Source organism: Salminus brasiliensis, chromosome 19 (assembly GCF_030463535.1).
Source record: "Salminus brasiliensis chromosome 19, fSalBra1.hap2, whole genome shotgun sequence".
NCBI lineage: Eukaryota > Metazoa > Chordata > Actinopteri > Characiformes > Bryconidae > Salminus > Salminus brasiliensis.
The window spans coordinates 22,671,230-22,692,135 of NC_132896.1; the positions used below are offsets into that span (position 1 = coordinate 22,671,230).

The following is a 20,906-nucleotide window of genomic DNA, read 5'->3' on the forward strand; positions in this document are numbered from 1 at the left end:
CTGTTGAGCTAGCAGGCGACGAGGCTTTTCACTGTGCTCATGTATTCAACCACGTGAACGAAGAAAACATTGTTCTGTTTTTTTCTGTGGATAAAAGATTATAAAGTGTTTGAAGACTCAACCTTTTCTTGCAGAGTGCAGGACATGGGGAGGTAGAATACTGATGATCCAATTGTCTTATCGTGTCAAGTTTTTTCAGTTTGGAGTTCATTGCTTTATTATTTAGTATGATGTCCTACTGTTCAAACGGTCTCAGACTGTCACACAGTTCAAATCTCCACCAAAAATTCGATTGGGAATTTAAGTTGGGTAAAAGGGAGATAATCTTAGAAATAAAATGTACATCATCCCAGTTAGGGGCGTAAATATAAACAAGAGCCACAGGAGTTTGGCACAGGGAGCCAGATACAATAAATCTACCCTGCGGGTCAGAGGTTACATTGGTGGGGGAGAACTGGATATTTTTATGAATCAATATAGCAGTACCTCTCGCTGTAGTATTAAAGCAGGAATGGAAGACCTGTGCCACCCACTTTTTTTAAGCTTGTTTTTTTAAAGGTTGTCTAGCCGGTCAAGTATGGATGCGTTTTGACTCTGCAGAGATTTGATGGTAGCTTCAGCAACAGTGAGACGTTCAAAGTTTTTACTTGCAATAGACTCCACTGTCAACCGTGTCGCAGGTTGAATGCTGAGGAAGGTCACTGACTAAAGATGTTAATGCAAAACCAAAAGCAAATTTCGATCGAACAGGTGTTTAGTGCAAAATAATCAGGCGAGCCCCCATCTTACGGCCGTCTTCAATATGTTCGAACCAGAGAGAATTTAATGTATTTCACATGCTCTTATAAAGCAAGCGATTGCACTTCTATAATAGAATATTTTAATATTCTATTGGTTTTGTAATGATAGATGTAAAAAGTTAACGTAAGAATGTTAAGATAAATGTTTACCACTAGTAGGTGGCAGCAATTGTAACTGATGGAGAGTTAGAATTGAGTGTGTTGTTGAAGAGAATGAAAAAGCCATGTGTATGTTTGCTTATAGAGCTTATAAAATAAATGGTTAGGTTCAGTGAGTTAATGTATGATGTGTGTAGTAAATCAAAGCTTTGTAGTTTTATATTGTTTCAAATGTCATGTTTTCCTGTTGCACAGTAAAATAGCACCACAATACACACTAGACTGTTTTTTACCTACTGCTTACAGCTTACTGCTGCAGGCTGTGAATGACTGTTAATGGTGCCTTAAGGAAAGCCACGTTTAAAACACAGAATTGGAACAGTTTAAAATTAAAATATGCTTGTACTGACCCCTATTAAGATCCACTTGATTGGATCAGGACACCTCTAGTCCCCAGTGTTAACCAACTTTTACTGTTCTTTGTAACCAAGCATGCTTAAGCTTGTTCTGCTGGTGGTCCAAGTTTGGACTTCTGAATGAATCACGTCTGAAGCATGAAGCATGGCATTTGCAGTATACAGCAACAGAGTGTGTATACATTGGACTGTATTATGCCTTATGTCACCAGAGAGAGAAATTGTGGTACAATTGATAAACCCTTGTTCTGTCCTACGCAACCCTTCAAATGGATGCAATTGGTTTTACAGCAGGACCCAGGGGGTAAGGTTGGGGTGTTCTGGCAGAAGATATAAAGGCACTTTTAGATTGGTTGGAACAGCTTATATTTCAAATGACCGTTTTGTCTTATCTGACCAAACTGTTGTCAAGCCCATCTTGTAGTAATATTGTGGTTACAGAAATTGTCAGACATGGAAAACATAGGTAATTTCACAGCTTACACTTTATCTTGTGCTCTCCAGTCTAATGAGCTATACAAAAATATAGCTGCCATAAGGTGGGATGACACATTTGTCCTCCATACTTAGATTTATGGCGAACTACTGTAAATATGACTGCACCACATGAAAGCAATGAGTCCTACCTCTCGATGACTGTGATCCACAGGCATCACAACAGGTTTTGGATTCGTGTTGAAGAGAGGCAGCTTTAGGAACCCAACTGAAATCAATCCTAGGACCATAACGGGAACAAGAAATCTCCTGTGGGATTAAAGACATTTAATTTCATCAGTGCCAATTACCTAGTTTTGGTTCCACTGTCCTAAAATGCATGTTTATTTCTATATATGACATAAATGGATTGATCTTATTCTTATTGATCTAATTATTATTTCTACTTATGCTGAGTACTACAAACTAACTGGCCAATGGCAGCCATAGGATTCGAAAGATTAAGTAGCTCAAAAATGTAGCTCAAAAATGCAGGGGACTCTCCTGACCGCTCTCCTAACTGCTGTATTGTGGAAATGCATCCAAAAATTTATCTTTACAATCAACTTTACACGTCTGCTAGTCAATGTCTAGTCCCTGGAGAACAAGCTTGACGAATAGGATCAAGTTCCAGAGGGACATTAAAAGACTTAATGACTTCAACGTCTTAAACATGCAGGCCAAACTTTCAACAACAGATCATCTGCCCTTCCAGAGCCAAAAAGACACTGGATCACTGCTACATTCTGTTTAAGGACCGTTTTAAAGTGCAGTTTCATCCAAGGTTGGGAAGCCAGACCATACCACCATCTTCCTCATGCCAAAATATAAACAAATTCTGATGGGGGGGATCTGGTTCAGAAGGAGGTTGTGCGCTGGTGGATAATATACATACCGCCAGACTTCAGATTACAATGACACATGCTGCACAAAACACCATCTCACATGGACACTAGGAGTAATTATGTTAAAATGCCGTTTGTTTACTACAGCTGAGCGTTTAACACTTGAGTCCCTCCACACTCACCAACAAGTTGGAAGATCTGGCACTTCATTTATCCCTGTGTGACTGGATCTCAAACTTCCTGATGGACATACCACAATCAGTGTAGGCAAGCAATTATGGGTGTGCACTAGCTCTACAATCATCATCTAGTTTCCTGACAACACTGTAGTGGTGGGTCTCATCACGTAAACAGCTGAAGAACTGGTGCCAGGGTAGTTTCTTTTTTATAGCCAACGAGACAAAGGAGCTGAAAGCGGACCACAGCAAAAAGTAGGAGAGGTTCACAGCTCATGAAAACGGTCATTGTCATCAGCATCTCTACCACCTTCAGACTGGCCTCTAAGGTGCTGCAGAACTCCTGCACCTGCAACATCACAGCCTGGCTTGGGAACAGCAAGCTTCAGAGAGAGGTGCATTTAGCTGAGCTCCTCATACAGACCTTCTTGACACAAACACCACCAACACCAACACAAACACAATCAACATCATCATCATGCTGGACCAAGGCCAGCTATCCAAACAATGGACCCTTCTCTCTGTTGCAGTACTTTTGTTCCCCAAGGGCAAACACAGAAAATATGAGGAGAAACTTGTTCTTGTAGGTCATTCCAGGACAATAAGGACTACCTTAACATGCACACAGGATATTTTGCTTGAACATTAAACACTGACACTATATTGCACAGTGAAACGAAACAACGTTCCTCCAGGACCATGGTGCAACATAGACAGTGCATACAAAACACAAGTGCGGACAGACAACACAACACAGTACAGACAGAGAATAATAAATAATTGGGGGTAGTGTGCAAATTATGCAGTGTGTAATAAATATTGAGTCCAGTGAGGTAGTAAGGGTATTAGTGCAAATGCTTTGTGCAAAAATGCTTCCCATTTTATCTTGGGTAAATGGTTGGAGAGAGAGAGTGCATGTAACAGAAAAGACATCAGTTCAGAAGTTGAGTTGAGAAGTCTGATGGCTTGGGGGAAGAAGCTATTGCAGAGTCTGGTCGTGTTGGACCGGATGCTGCAGTACCTTCTTCCTGATGGCAGGAGGGAGAACAGTCTGTGTGAAGGGTGGGTGGAGTCATCCACAATCCTGGTTGCTTTGCGGATGCAGTGGGCAGTGTAAATGTCCATGACAGAGGGGAGAGAGACTCCGATGATCCTCTCAGCTGTCCTCACAATGTGTTGGAGGGTCTTGCGGTCAGAGGCTATGCAGGTCCCAAACCAGGCCGTGATGCAGCTGCTCAGGATGCGCTCTATGGTCCCTCAATAGAAGAGGGTGAGGATGGGTGGAGAGAGACGGGCCTTTCTCAGCTTCCAGAGGAAGTAGAGACGCTGCTGGGCTTTCTTGGCTGTAGAGCTGGTGTTCAGGGACCAGGTGAGGTTCTCCACTAAGTGGACACCAAGGAACTTGGTGCTCTTAACGATCTCCACAGAGGAGCCGTTGATGTTGAGCGGAGAGTGGTCATGTCTTGTTTTTCTGAAGTCAACAACCATTTCCTTGGCCTTGTCTACATTTAAGTGAAGGTTGTTGACTGTACACCAGTCTGTCATCTGCTGCATCTCCTCTCTGTATGCTGACTCGTCGCCTTTGCTGAGGAGACCTAGCACAGTTGCATCATCGGCAAACTTTATGATGCTGTTAGAACTGTGTTAGAACTTTCGCAACACAGTCATGAGTCAGCAGGGTGAACTCCTGAACACTGCCCTGGGGTGCCCCAATGTTCATTGCGATGGTGCTGGAGATGCTGTCCCCGAACCGGACTAACTGGGGCCTCCCCATCAGGAAGTCCAGGATCCATGTGCGGGGGGGGGGGGGGGGGGGGGGGGGTCTTGAGGCCCAGCAAGCTTAACTTCCTGATGAGATTCTGTGGGATGATTGTGTTGAATGCTGAACTGAAGTCTATGAACAGCATTCTGACGTAGGGGTCCTTCTCCAGGTGGGTAAGGGAGAGATGAAGGGTGGTGATGGCATCCTCCGTGGAGCGGTTGGGACGATATGCAAACTGCAGGGGGTCCAATGAAGAGGGCAGTTGGGCCTTGATGTTCCTCATGACTAGCCTCTCGAAGCACTTCATGATGATGGGCATGAGAGCTACGGGACGGAAGTCATTGAGGCAGGACACCGTGGACTTCTTCGGCACGGGGAAGACGGTGGTGGTCTTGAGGCACGTTGGGACAGTGGAGCTGCACAGGGAGACGCTGAAGATGTCCGTGAGAACATTCGTCAACTGGTCTGCACACTCTCTGAGCACTCTGCCGGGGATGTTGTCTGGTCCTGCAGCTTTCCGTTGACTCTGCGCAGAGTTTTCCCTCACATCCACTGCAGTCAGGCACAACACCTGCTCGTCTGGCTTGGGCGTGGTCTTTCTCACGACGTGTTGTTTTGTGCCTCAAACCGTGCATAGAAGTCGTTCAGGGCATCAGGGAGGACGGCAGCATTGTCCTGTAGTTTGTGATTGCCTGGATGCCCTGCCACGTGTGCTGTGTGTCACCCGTGTCCTTGAAGTGGCTGTGGATTCTCTGGGCGTGTGCGCTTTGCCTCTCGGATGGCTCATGACAATTTGGCTCTTGCCTTCCTCAGGGCCACCTTGTCACCCACTCTGAAGGCAGAGTCGCGGGTCCACAGTAGCGCACGCACCTCAGCAGTCATCCAGGGCTTCTGGTTTGGGCGTGTGGTGATGGTCTTGGAGACAGTGACATCATCAATAAACTTGCTGATGTAGCCAGTGACTGACGCTGTATACTCCTCCAAGTTAACCTTTAGTCGCCTTCAGTTGCAGCCTCCCTGAACATGTCCCATGCAGTGCACTCAAAACAGGCTTGAAGGGCAGAGATGGCTCCTGCCGGCCAGGTTTTCACCTGCTTCTGAACTGGTCTGGAGCGTCTGATGAGAGGTGTGTATGCTGGAGTCAGCCACACAGACATGTGGTCCGAGAACGCGAGGTGGGGGCGGTGCTCCGCCCGGGTATGTTTGTGTATACAAGGTCCAGCGCTTTCACTTCTCTCGTTGCAAAGTCCACATGTTGATGGAATTTAGGGAGGACTGACTTGAGATTAGTGTGGTTGAAATCTCCGGCGACAATGAAAAGTCCGTCTGGGTGTTTGGTCTGCAGATCGCTGATGGCCCCGTGCAGTTCACATAGTGCCTCCTTAGCATTAGCACTAGGTGGTATGTACACGGCGGCTATCAGCACGACGAAGAATTCCCGTACTAAATAAAAAGGTCTGCAATTGACCATCATGAACTCCACCAGCGGAGAGCAGTGCTTGGCGACAGTCACAGCATTGTTACACCATTCCGTGTTGATGTAAACACACACGCCTCCACCGCGGGTCTTCCCGGACAGATCCGCGCCCCTATCCGCTCTGAACAAGGCTAGCCCGTCTAGCTGAATGGTGCTGTCTGGAATGTTGTCGCTAAGCCACTGACCGCAGACCAGGGACCAGGTTGCAGAAGGACAGGCTAAACCACCACCTGCGAGCTGCTTTGGGGTGTCACCCAGGTTTTACCATATTGCCCCGAAATAACAAACAATTAACAAACATAAAACTTAGAAAAACAAAATCAGCTCATTTTAATAATTTAACTAGTGTTAAATTCTCACATTCAAATGGTAAAGTCTCCTTCTTGCCTCTGATTAAGGCTACATATCATTATTAGCCCTACTCGACCTCAGTGCAGCCTTTGATACAATAGATCACACTATTCTCTTAGAGAGGTTAGAGAACATGGTTGGAATCACAGGAACAGCACCATCATGGTTCAAATCATATCTAACTGAACACTATCAGTTCAGTACATGTTACCACTGGGCAGTTATAAGCAGACATGATGTTAACTTCCACTGTTATGCAGATGATGCACAGTTCTACAGGCCAGCCAACCTGATGAAAATTGAGGACTGTGTAAATGATAAAACTCTGGATGTCACATAACTTCCTTCTTCTACACAGTAACAAAACAGAGGTTCTCCTTTTAGGTCCAAAAGACACTAGAAATTTATTGTAAGACTTTGTTGATTTTTCCATTATTCCTGGTCCAGCAGCTTAATCTTCATATTCGATTCAGATATATCATTTGAGCAACATTTGTGGACGGCGGAGCAGATGGACACTAGTGTTTCAGGGTTCCCCCGTGTCCGTGTTACCTTCTGGCTCTCCCCTTTTAAGGCTGCGAGTCAGACCTGCCTTGCTCACTGGGGGTCTTTGATTTTATGCCTTTTTATGTTGTTGATTTCTTATGTGGATAAAATATGGACTGACCAAAACATGGACAGACTACCTCAGAACTGTCTTGAATTAAAAAAAAAATGTTTATGGTGTTCGTAAGGTTATTTGCATGGCATCCAAATCTCATTTATAATCATTGAGGACAGACTATGTCAACTTGTGTGTGGAGAACACTGTCCCCACCAAGACTGTTTGGTGTTTCTCCAACAATAAGCCATGGATTAATCCAGAAAAAGAGAGTTTTCGGATCTGGTGATGAAGATAGCTGAAAGCTGTGCAGAGGGAACTGAAAAGGAAGATCAGGGAGGGGAAAGCCAGCAACAGGAAGAAGCTGGAAGAACAGTTACAGCAGAACAACGTCAGTGGAGTTTGGAAAGGCCTTAAAACCATATCTGGCCACACAAAGTCCAACTCCCAGGTGGTGGGGGACCAAAAGTGGGTGAATGAATCTAATCTATTTTTCAACAGAATTGATCAATCACCTAGTCCTCCCCCTACACACACAGCCTTGCTGTATCCCCACTCTGTGGGACTACCATCATGCTGCCCTCCCCACTCTCACAACTTTTAGCTCACAGCCACCCCACTGGCTCATCTGTTGACAGCTCAAACCTCCCATTCACACACTCTAGCACCCAGCCCTCCTGCTCCAACCTGTCCTCCACAACAGCCCAGAGGAGAAATGAGCCAAGGAAAATCAAGACAAGGAAAGCTACAGGTCCTTATGGCATCAGTGCCAGGCTCCATAAGTCCTGCGCAGATCAGCTGTGCAAGGAGCATATGTTCAACATGAGCCTGAAATTGGGAAAAGTACCACAGCTGTGGAAAAACTTGTGTAGTACAAACCGGATTCCAAAAAAGTTGGGACAAGTAGCAATAAGTGGCTGGAAAAAGGAAATTGAACATAGAACGAACAGCTGGAAGACCAATTAACACTAATTAGGTCAATTGACAACATGATTGGGTATAAAAAGAGCTTCTCAGAGTGTCAGTGTCTCTCTGAAGCCAAGATGGTAAGAGGATCACCAATTCCACCATTGTTGCGCAGAAAAATAGTGCAGCAATACCAGTTACCCAGCGTAAAATAGCAAAGATTTTTAAGTTATCATCATCAACCGTGCTTAACATCATCAAAAAAATTCAGAGAATCTGGAACAATCGCTGTGCGCAAGGGTCAAGGCCGTAAAACTCTACTGGATGCTCGTGATCTCCGGGCCCTTAAACGTCACTGCACCTCAAACAGGAATGCCACTGTCAAGGAAATAACAGAATGGGCTCAGGAATACTTCCAGGAATCATCGTCAGCTCCACAAGCTCAGACGTTTGCACTGGGCCAGGGTTCTTTTCTTTTTTTCCTTCATTTTTCAACAAGATAATGCCAGACCCCATTCTGCAGCAATCACAACATCATGGCTACGTAGGTGAAGGATCCGGGTTCTGAAATGGCCAGCCTGCAGTCCAGATCTTTCACCTATAGAGAACATTTGGCGCATCATAAAGAGGAAGGTGCGACAAAGAAGGCCCAAGACGATTGAACAGTTAGAGGTCTGTATTACACATGAATGGGAGAGCATTCCTATTTCTAAACTTGAGAAACTGGTCTCCTCTGTACCCAGACGTCTGTTAAATGTGTAGTAAGAAGAAGAGGGGATGCCACACAGTGGTAAAAATGGCCTTGTCCCAACTTTTTTGGGATTTTTTGACGCCATGAAATTTTGAATCAACATATTTCTCCTTTAAAATGTTACATTTACTCAGATTAAACTTTTGATCTGTCATCTATGTTCTATTATGAATAAAATATTGATATTTGCCATCTCCACATCATTGCATTCAGTTTTTATTCACAATTTGTTTAGTGTCTCAACTTTTTTGGAATCCGGTTTGTACTTGTGCCTACAACGCTACAACGCAGCACCCAAAGGACCTAACCAGCTACAGGCTGGTGGCACTGACTTCTCATCTGATGACATCACTGGAGAGGCTGGTCCTTAAACACCTCCGCCTTCTGGTGAGCCCATCCATGGACCCTCTTCAATTTGCCTACCTGCCAGGTGCAGACACCCCCCTTTATCAGTGAACATTCAGGATATGGCCATTGAGAGAGTGGACTCTTATAAATACCTGGGTGTTCATCTAAACAAAACAAATTGGACTGGTCAGTTAACACTGCTGCACTGTACAAAAAAGATCAGAGCAGACTCTACCTACTAAGGTGTTCTTTGGAGTGCAGGGAGCACTCCTGAGGACTTTCTTCGACACAGTGGTGGCATCTGCCATCTTTTATGGAGTGCTGCTGAGGCAGTTGCATCTCAACAGCAGACAAGAAGTGACTGAACAAACTAATAAAGAGGGCCAGCTCTGTCCTGGGAAGCTTCTTGGACCCAGTGCAGGTGGTGGGAGACAGGAGGATGACAGCCAATCTGGCATCCATGCTAGAGAACAGCTCCCACCCCATGCATGAGACTCTGGCAGCACTGGGCAGCTCTAGCTCTTTTTTACTTATATTATTTGTATTGTGTATATATTGGTAATTTATCTAAGTTTTGCATCTGAATGTCTTGCTATCTTAGGGATTATCTTATTTTATGTTTATTGATCAGAAGCCTTCAACCAAGATGTCAAGAGTTTTGCTCAGACAGGCCTTTTGACCTTGACTAAAATTAGAAATGTAATTGATAGCAGTCCCCTTTGTGGCAGGGCTGAAATGCAATAATGTTTGTCTCATATGGGGTAAAAGTTATGAACCTCAAATTCTGACACATTGTTATAGCCACCATCAGGCCAATCGAATGTCAAAATACAAGGCAAGTGGTTCCACGTCTGGTGGAAAACTTATTTGAAAAGTTGGAAAGAAAAAAAAAAAAAAAAAAACACAGATGAAGACAATGAGTATAAAGACGAATAAGACAGCAAAGACAGCAAATAAGAAGAAAGATTCCCATCACTGTTGTGCCAGTGGTGAGCAGTTATTGTAACTGCCCACATTGTCAATTTATTTTTTTGTTGTTCCCCCTGCTCTTTGTGTTCTAGATTTACAATTCAATCTAAGAGAGGAAACTAATTGCCGTTGCTCTAATGTTTCACATATATTTTAATGAACTACGCAGCATATTCCCAAAGTGCAAGCTGTAAGAAGTATTAAGTATATTTATAAAGTTGACAAGAAAAAAGTTAAAGAAAAGAAGAATATTCAAGGTTTAGCCCCTCTTACATATTAAGTAGCCCATGAGGTATGTTTTGTTTTATATCGTTTCATTTTGTATAGCATAATAATTACATGACACTGCTAAGGTTAAAAGACATTTTAAGCACTTGTGTTGCGAGTACCTGTAGTAAGTTATGCTTTGTAAGTAAACAAGTGAAATTACAAGTTAAATTCTAAGTTATACAGTCACATGCACTTTCCTATGCCATGTGCTACACGCTATGGGTTCTACAATTATAGGAGCATTAATTTTATATGTAGGACACACACACACACACACACACACACACACACACACACACACACACACACACACACACACACACACACACACACCCTTTTATTGCATCTATTTTTTTTCTTTCCTTCAACCCAGTTCACACGGGTAGGTGTGCAGAAAATAAAATCCCGTTTAAAACCATGACTTTGTGCCTGGTGTTTATTACTGGAGGGAGCAACGGTTATATTTGTGTGTAGTATGAGAGTCTCATATGGAAACTTTTAATGTGTACCGTCACAAAAGAAAATAAAAAATGTTTTTCTCTACATAATTGCTACATCACAGACCATGTTAAAATAACTCAGTTATACAAACAAATAAATAAAACAAATTGCTTTCAATCTTAAGTTTCTCTTGAAAAATTACAAATGTGTCTACCTTTTCCTTTTTTTGTTTAATTTTTTTGAGTTAGTTAAAATAGTGACTTTTTTTTATACAAGGTATGATATTTATTTGGTAATTCATAATCAAAAATATTCATTTCAAGTGATAATTAGACTGTACACTTAAATGTGGTATTCACCATGCACAAAAGTTTGTGTGCAAGCATATTTGCACATTTGCATCAGCAATGAGTGCAACTTAAAGTAGCTGAGTGCCTTCATTAGAAGGAGTCGCTACATACAGTTGAAACCAGAAGTTTACATACACTATATGAAAAGACACCTATGCATTTTTTTCACTGTCTGACATGACTTTAGAATAAACCTTAGCAGCTTCAGTCAGCATCTTTAGCATTTGTTCTTGGGTTGATATGCACATTTTGGACCAAAGCACGTCCATCTTAGGGACACAGAACCTGTCTCCTTCCTGAGTGGTATGTAAACTTTTGACTTTGAAGAAAGTAATAAAAATTGCCTTAAAAATACCTCTCATTATTCTGGCATTTAGCAAATTTAAATAATTTTGGTAATCCTAATTGCCCTAAAACAGGAAAGGTTTTTTCTAAATTCATGTCAGACAGTGAGAAAAAATGCATGTGTCTTTATATAGCATATGTAAAATTCTGGTTTCAACTGTACATTTGGACATTTAGTGCATGCTGGCAGTTATACATGGACTTGCAATGCTGTTTAGCTGTCAAAACGTAACTATTTGATATGCATATGCAATAAGACAATATTCAGACAAAAGAACCCTTACTAAGGCCTAATGAAGCCTAAAGAACCTTTGCATGTTAAGTTAGAGATATGTAATAATAAGCAAATATACAAGGCACATGGTTTCAAGTGGTGTCTGGTGGAAACTGTATTCAGAAAGCTGTCAGAGATGAACCAATGGAGGATTTCCAGTTTACATAATTTGGGATAATTCCCAATTAGGCAATCTGCTTTACTGCTTGTTTAACCCTTTCCAAGGCCTACTGAAAACTGCTAAACTGCAGAAAAAAGGGGTCCAGTGTCCAGTTTTCAATAATTATTTGCCTACAGGGTCTAGAGATTGCATTAGGACCAATTAGAAGGCAATTAGATAAAACCAATTGCCATAGTGGAACCTAAAACAGCACTCAGTACTAAATGTGCATGGTGACAACACAGGTCCAAAAGATATAAAACAAACTGTGACATGAATATTTTGCAGTCTGATTATATAGGTTTTCTCAAGTGTTTTGCTTGCTCAATATTGATTTGGTGCATCAAATTAAGATGTGTGACAGGGGAGAGTTAACAAAATAAGAAAATAAATGAATGCTTACTGGTTGGACATGGACAAGGAGATACAGGTTTGTCTACTGCTTACCTGTTTAAAGACAAATGACATACTGGAAATACTTTTCTCATCCTCCCAGTAAACATCTGGATCTTAACACAAACAAACAAAAAACACAAAAACAAGTAAATAAGTAAAAGTGAATTACTGACAACATTCTGCAAGAAATAGAAATGTGTGCATCCCACCATACAAAGTTAGGGCTTTGATTCTCAAAACAAAATTTTTACCAATGTAATTTTATTAAAAACAGAGTTTGTCAATATAACTGCCAGTAACTATGTATACACAGTCATATTAGAATATTATGACTACTGCTGGTTTGGAATGAACTCTGCCCATTATCTCAGCTCCACCTAGCATATAATTACAGACTGCAGTCCATCTATTTCTCTGCATACTTTGTTAGCCTTTTTTCACCCTATCGGTCAGGATCTCACAGCATCATTGCAGAGCAGGTATTATTCGGGTGGTGGATCATTCTTAGCACTGCAGTAACAATGACAAGCTGGTGGCATGTTAGTGTGTGTTGCGCAAGTGGATCAGAGGAAATACACAGACATGTCATAATAAATTGTAAATGAATAATGTCTCTCAAACAGGGATATAATAGGGATAATGGCGGGCAACTGATTTACACCAGACATCATGCACAAGTTGTCATGGTCAGGACATAGTTGCGCATGAAATTAGGTTTAAACATGGTTTTATCTATCTCTGCCCAATGCACAACTTTTGAGACACTTACGATGTTTGAAAACCCATAAAGCTTCAATACTATTAACCATAGGATGCATTTTGAATTAATATTGCAATTTGATATATGACTCAGCAGCTCTATAGCACCACCTAGACTTTCAAAGTATATTTAACACCTGGAATGACAGGAAACTGAAAAATGGCTTTAATAAAAACGCAAGTTTGGTAAATGTTAATTTTTGGTAAGCCTTAAAATAACATTTCACATTCAGGCCCCATGAAGTTACTAAACGAGTTTATGACTGTGGTTGTGTTAAGTGTGCTGTGTGATGTGGGGTGTGCACTGCAAACTTTTGGCCAAAAGCTTATCTAATACGTTCGGGTAATGGAGCTATGCAAACACTTGACCATAACCATGAATGTGAGTGTGTGGTGTGGAGTTTGTGTATGGTACAAAGTGTGCAGTGTCAAACATAGTATATGCCTTGTGTATGTGGTGTGACTAGTGTGGAGAACCATGAAGCAGTGTGTGCATGTGTGTATGTGCAGAGAGTGTGATGTGTGTTGAGAGTGGAAGTTATGCTTCTGTTAACTTTAAATTGCTGTATAAAAAGTTGAACAGTGCACAAGCACATTCTGCGAATACAGGTTCCACTACACTGTAAAGTTTTGTAGTTCTAGCTCAAAAACTGGAAGATGACATTTTAAGGGTAGAATAACTAGAATGGTAATGCTTGTTAACAAACTAAGTTAGCCTGAAAAAGTGTGCTAATGTTGGAAAGTTGAAATGGTTGCCAAGGGGTGTATGCTGTGTATGTGGTGTGTTAAGTGCATCTGGTGTATGATGGTGTAAAATAAGTAAGATCTTGAAGTAGTCTGTTGGATTCTTCAAGGTACATATTTTCATGTCTCCTAATGCAGACACCAAGTTATTTAGCATATTTCAACAGTAAAGCCACACGTTACTGAGTGTCAACTAAAACAATGGCATGGAATGGAAACAACGGAATGGCTAGATTACACTTCGCAAAAAGAGTAAAGTACTTAAAGGACCCGCAGAATTCTGGGGGAAAAAATCTTGTGGAAAAATGAGACTAAGATTAACCTGTATCAGTGTGGACTGCCCACAACCTAAATCATGGGAATGGGGTGTCATGGCTTGGGCATGTATGGCAGCCACAGGTACTGGCACACTTGTATTTTCACTGATGATGTAAATGCTGATGGCAGAAGCACAATGAATCTTATCTGTTGAAGTTTCAGAATGCCTCCAAATTCATTCATTGGGCAGTTATGTTATGTGAGTGTGTTATGTCTCCTCACTTCAAAATGGAACAATTTTTTTGGAAAGTATTTACTTCTTGATGGTAAACTTATTTTGGAGATTGCGCCTCCGTTCAACTCTCTTATTTATTTTTTTTTCCAGCATAGACGAAGCGCTGCAGGTGATGTACGGATATGGCAAGGCGAGTAACAAAAATTGCGCAACACAATGAATTGATAATGAAATTCACTGCCAACACTTAATAATCAATTATTATCGATTTGTTGTTGCAGCCCTAATACTACCACAGTTTCAGTACTTTGTAGAGCACCCTTTTGCTGTTATGTCCTGCAACAAACGTGATGCATGGCCAGACATCTGGCAGTGTTCCTGAGGTTTCCACGACATCTCATGATCTTTCTTATGGGCAATGGCCTCCAGTTCACCAATATTCTTGGGTCTGCATGCTGCAACCACCTTCTTTAAATCCCACCAAAGATTTTTTTATGGGGTTCAAGCCAGGCGACCGTGACAACCACTCCAAAAACTTCCAACTTCCAAGCCTTGGTGGACTATGGGGTATGCTTGGGATCACTGTCCTGTCCTCCACAAGCTGCAGGTTTCCAATGCAAGAGAAAGCATATCAGAGCATCATCGAGCCACTGTCACGCTTCACTGTAAGCAGGGTGCTCTTTTTCTTCCAGACAAACCGCTGATCCATAGACCTAAACAGGTCTAGTTTATCGCTCCACAGAACAGAATCCAAAAACGTCTGTGGCCTATTTATATAGTTTTGAGCATGTTGGAGCAGACTTGTGCTTTTGGGTCAGTCCAGGCATACAGGCATGTTAATTTATGCGCCTTACTGTGCAAACTAAAACCTCAGTGCCTGCTGCCACTAGATCTTGGTGCAGGTCTTTCGCAGTCACTCAAGGGAAATTGGAGCTCCTAGTTTACTTGATTTGCAAAGGATGCCATTATGCGGGATTCTATGCAGGGGGTTGAATAGAAGCAAACAGAAGGGAGAACTATCCATTGACCAATTAACTTTTTCTTAGACGGATCTAATATCACATTTCGGATTTTTTATAAATATACATTATCAAAATCATATACATTATCAAGTTTCAATAACTACATCTCAAGTACATCACTGAGCACTTGGGAAGCGAGGTGGTCTATAGGCTAGGATAAAGCTACAAAAACAAATAACCAAATAAAAGAAAAGATATATAAAATGTAACTTTAATACATTTTACTGATAGATAAATAAATGCATTAAAAAATATAAAGCTACCTCTACAACAAGCATTACTCAACATCTTTATCGCTAATGCACATTCACTGGCGAACACAACAGACAAGGTCAGCTCAGGATCACAACCTTGTTGTCCTGGCTTGAAGACATGGCTTATGGAATACAATCCAAACACTGCAAGTGGAGCTAACTAACGGCAACATTTTCAGATCCAACAGGGGAGTAGTCTGCCAAATGCACAGGTGGGTGTTTATATTCATGTAAAGGTTGCTTGGTGTATGGGTTCATTGTTAAAACAACTCACTGCTTGGCTGATGTGGAATTCTGCATTACCAAGTGTAAACTGTTCCATTAGCATCAAGAAATCACATGCACCATTACATAGCTGTTTATGTCTCTCCAGACACTAATGCACAACATACCATGAACTTATGTGACATAAAGGACTGTACTGCTCGGATTTCATTTAACCCCACTAGAGGAGACCAAATTCTGGATTATGTGTATACCACTACTGCTGAAGCATACAAATCAACTCCCCTCCCCCACCTTGAATAATGTAACCACCTTTTTATGTATTTTTCTGAACAGAGAAGCTGGCTGAAGTTTATACAAACATTTTTGCTGTCCTCACAACAGTCATCGCCAAGGGCTCTGAAAAGCTCACTTTTCTCTTAGATATTGGTAAACTACTACAGTGCCATTAAGTGTTTGCTTACAAACTGTATCTGTTACGGCAACTTCATTACTAGAATAGAAGGCCCTCCAGCAGGTGGTGAAAGCTGACCAACGCATCACTGTTCGACTTCCCTCCATTGAGGACAGAAATGCTTTTTAGCTTTGAGTTTGTTTTTGTTTTTTGTTAATTGTATGCACGCTACTTTTATTTAGGGCTAGACCTGAACATTCAGATATTTGGGTATCCTGGTATCCGAAAATTCACTCGTTGAGTAGGTTTTTTTTTTTTTGGTATTTGGATATTAATTTTTCTTCCAGAGCTCCACCTCACTTTAACACAGTTCAGGTTAATGGGAATATAAGAGAGGCAAAACACAGAGAAGCTCAGCTGTTTGGAAGCATTTTAAACTGAGTGAAGACAAAAGTAGTGTGCCAAATGGTCCAGTCCAGTCTGGCGCATCTTTTCCTGGAAACAAAGCTCAATTTTACTAGAAAATGTGGACAAACTTGTGTTTCTTGCACACAACATGAAGCAGGTGTAGGTTACCCTCTGTTTGATTAATATTTTATTTTTTACAAGTGTGCTACACTGCTACAGTGTGTGTGGGGGGGTATTTAGTCAGTCACCAATTGTGCAAGTTCTCCCACTTAAAAAAATTAGAGAGGCCTGTAATTGACATCATAGGTAGACCTCAACTATGAGAGACAAAATGAGAAGAAAAAAAAACAGAAAATCACATTGTCTTGTGTTGAAGAATTTACTTGCAAATAATGGTGGAAAATAAGTATTTGGTCACCCACAAACAAGCAAGATTTCTGGCTGTCACAGACCTGTAACTTCTTTAAGAGGCTTCTCTGTCCTCCACTCATTACCTGTATTAATGGCACCTGTTTCAACTCGTTAACAGTATAAAAGACACCTGCCCACAACCTCAAACAGTCACACTCCAAACTCCACTATGGTGAAGACCAAAGAGCTGTCGAAGGACACCAGAAACAAAATTGTAGACCTGCACCAGGCTGGGATGACTGAATCTGCAATAGGCAAGCAGCTTGGTGTGAAGAAATCTACTGTAGAAACAATAATCAGAAAATGGGAGACCTACAAGAACACTGCTAATCTCCCACAATCAGGGGCTCCACACAAGATCTCAGCCCGTGGGGTCAAAATAATCACAAGAACGGTGAGCAAAAATCCCAGAACCACACGGGGGGACCTAGTGAATGACCTGCAGAAAGCTGGGACCAACGTTACAAAGACTACCATCAGTAACACACTACACCGCCAGGGACTCAGATCTTGCAGTGCCAGACGTGTTCCCCTGCTTAAGCCAGTACATATCCAGGCGCGTCTGAAGTTTGCTAGAGAGCATTTGGATGTTCCGGAAGAGTATTGGGAGAATGTCTTATGGTCAGATTAAACCAAAGTAGAAGATTTTGTCTCTCATAGTTGAGGTCTACCTATGATGTGAAGTACAGGCCTCTTCTTTTTTTTTTTAAGTGGGAGAACTTGCACAATTGGTGACTGACTAAATACTTTTTTTCCCCACTGTATATGTGCTATTATGTACATTTTATTACAATACCAGACACGTGGTACTTTGTAAAAATATTACAGTTTAATGTTAATTTAAAGTGTTCTTTTTTAACCTGGGCTATTTTGTTAAATTTACTATATTTTGTATTTCAGGTAGTTTTTTCTATTTAAAGTGTTAATAGCGCTGCTATTTTAATGTCACTATTTTGTTAAATTTACTACACAGTGTTTTGCAATTCTATTTTAATGGAGTTTGTTTAAGCTTCTCAGTAATACATAATTTAAGTGATTTCTATTAAAATTGGTGTTTACAGAATGTGTTTTGAAATTTTTAAGTTAAATAATGAAAGTAACTGTTCTGTTTTTACATAAGGTTTTGCTTTCCCTTGTTTAAATTGTGTCACTACCTTCTATTCCCTGTTTATTTTATTTTTCATACTTTAATCTGAATTCAAATATACTGTGTGCACAATTATTAGGCAACATTTCCGTTTTGATTGAGCTCTGTCTGAATGCTCTGAAGGAGAAACTATCGCTTTAATTTATTTGGGTAAAAACAACATTTGGGATTATGTAATGAATTGAATGCCACAAATTTAAGCCTACATGGCTGACTTCCTGTTGGTCAGAGTCAGTTAAAACCATCTTTGTCTGGTGTGATGAGGTCAGAGACCATACTAAATTTAGTGCAAACTGAACCACCTTTATCTGCATTCAGGGGCACTATGAAGCTCCTGAACGAACAAACAAATGAACGAACGAACGAGAGAGAGAGAATGAGAATGAGAATGAATATCGACGTTCATCAGTGAATGATGTAAATGGTTTCGAATGGTCTGACCATTTGGGTACCCCTCACCTCCCTTAAATGTGCCTGGACTTGTGTGGCATTTATCATCCAGTTCTGCAGGGCACTGTTCACAAAAAGTACTGAAACATTGAACAGTTGGACATGTGCATTCAAAATTTTAGAGACAATAACATTAAGTTCACAACATTAAGTCAACTTAACAGTCAAAGTCAATTAAACATTAAAAAGACGTCTTGAGGGCATCAATAACAGCCTTTCGAAACAAAGAAAGCATCAAAGCTCATTTTAGCCCTTGTGGGGTCAACTTCTGAATGTCATACAAAAATGCTATCTTTGATTAGTGGGTAGTATGTACAGTACTTTGCTAAATTTCTTTCGGGATCAATAAAGTACATACCTACATATTATACAGACTTTTTATAGTAAAGTCATTTTTGTATACTATAGTGTTAGTCAGTATGGGATATATGTTCTTTACCATAACTGGATATGAATTCATGAATAAAAGTAGGTAGCTATAAAAAAGGCTGTGCATGATTTTATATTATATATATACACACACACACACACACACACACACACACACACACATATACACTCTATATACATATATATGATGGTAAGCTGGTCAACTGGCGCACCAACACCAGCATAAACCATAATAAACCTACATGTGTTTGTTTTATTTAGCAACCCTGCTGTACCTGTTGTAGCGAAGAAAAGGCTGAACTAACAATCAACAGAACCATGCATATCCCGGTGTAGAATATGCCTCACAAACTCAATTTCAAAGAAACGTCCTAGCTATTTCACCCTTGCATGTGTAGCAGCGGAGTAGTTCCAGTAATCGCTGAAGGGTCAACGCTATCAAAGTTTAGCTAGCGCTACTTTAGTTTTTTAAATTTGCCCCTATATATTAAGAGATTACACTACAGTGCATTCTTAAGACTTATTAAAAGGTCAAACCTGATCTTTCGATTTCTTCAGAGGGGTTTTTCTCCTTCCTCTTTTTTTCTGTGAACAACTAACACCAGAATGGTCGCTTGGGTCAGGGGCTTTAAAACCTTTTGGTCAATAAGACATGAGTACAGGTAAGCCAGCTCGCTCGCTATACCGTACTCCCAACAATGTTCCTCCTGCGGCGACTGCTTTTTCTTCTTCGGCGGTTAAGCCTTAGACCCTCTTAACGTGCATTACCGCCACCTGCTGAACTAGATTGTGGACAAACTGATCAGGTTTAGTGAGTAGTGGGTATGTTAATTTAAGAAAGGCGTACAGCTTAAATGGTTCCCACCGCCTGCTTGGTTGTTGCTAGTTTCTGTGGTGGATCTCTGGTGTTGCTGGCTGATTGCATTGGTGTTGCAGTGGTGGATGCTATTGTCAAATACAACTACTACAATAAACAACAAATTATATGCACATGCTTCTTTTGAACTGTTTTTAGGGATAAATCAAACGTAATTTTTAACAATTAGTGTGCTTATTGTGTATTTTTTGTGTTCCACCTTAATTTCAGTGTCAACTTTGTACTACCCTAGTAGTAGGGCTTTTTTTCTGCCCTAACTAGATAGGCAACAGTGGATGTACGATGTTAACAGACTGGACTGGAAATCAGTGTCATCAGTGGGGAATTTGAGAATGATGACATATGAAAATAAGACTTACCAGAAAAATAAAACTGGCGTTAAGTGAAAAATCAGATCAATTTGGACATTTCATTGCTACATAAGAAGGCATGACAAGTTATTTAAAGATTATGAGAAATTGTTGAGAGACAACATAAAATGACAGCAGATGTCTGACATATGATAAAGGATTTTACTTATGACTTTCCTTATCAACATTTGTTTTTCAGGTGTGTAAAATATACACTTACAGGAAAAACAACATAGGGAAAACAAATCGCCTAACTAAAAATGATGGCTGCCTTAAAGTGATTCACACTGATGTCATTATTAGAAATAAGGCATTTTTTTACAAAGTCTTATAACTGGAGTTGAGAAGTGTGCTTTTCTATGTATACACAATTTAACAGCAAGCCAAACTCCATTCAAAAGAATGCATGGGAGTCAGGAAATAGCGTCTAAGCTCTAGTGCTTTATTGAGCTGCACATTTACACACCAATGCTTGAGAAAAGTGTTTAAGGAAGTGAATACTAAGTAGCTAGTTGTCCAGCCTGAAATAAGAGTAGGATAACAAATAGTTAAAATCTGGGCCTTTGATTTAGGAGGGGAGTGAGTCACGTGGGGTGTTAAAATGGGTTAAAATCTTGGCAAATGCAGGCTGACATCTTGGCAAGAGCATGCTGACCTCCTAGGTTTTGAGGATGTCAGCATTCTAAAAAAATGAAAGAAGAGAAAGGGCATAAGGTAAACAAAAACAAACTGAAATTTTGAAAACCTAGGAAGGAAGTTAAAGGGAGGTGA

The 20,906-nt window shown here is 40.9% G+C and overlaps 1 protein-coding gene across 4 annotated transcripts in view; it reads right to left on the minus strand.

The window, feature by feature from the left end:
* The window catches only part of st3gal5 (ST3 beta-galactoside alpha-2,3-sialyltransferase 5), a 40,524-nt gene extending 20,891 nt beyond the window's left edge, over positions 1 to 19,633 (minus strand). The window contains exons 1-4 of one of the 4 annotated variants that reach the window (XM_072663699.1): positions 19,446 to 19,633; positions 18,528 to 18,598; positions 12,263 to 12,324; positions 1,942 to 2,059 (exon numbers count right to left, since the gene is read on the minus strand). In XM_072663699.1, coding sequence (XP_072519800.1) covers positions 1,942 to 2,059; positions 12,263 to 12,324; positions 18,528 to 18,566 — 219 coding nt within the window. In that variant the 5' untranslated portion in view covers positions 18,567 to 18,598; positions 19,446 to 19,633. The remainder of the gene's footprint in view (positions 1 to 1,941; positions 2,060 to 12,262; positions 12,325 to 18,527; positions 18,599 to 19,445) is intronic. The other 3 variants (XM_072663700.1, XM_072663701.1, XM_072663702.1) reach the window with 3 other exon arrangements.
* Between the last annotated feature and the right edge of the window lie 1,273 nt (positions 19,634 to 20,906).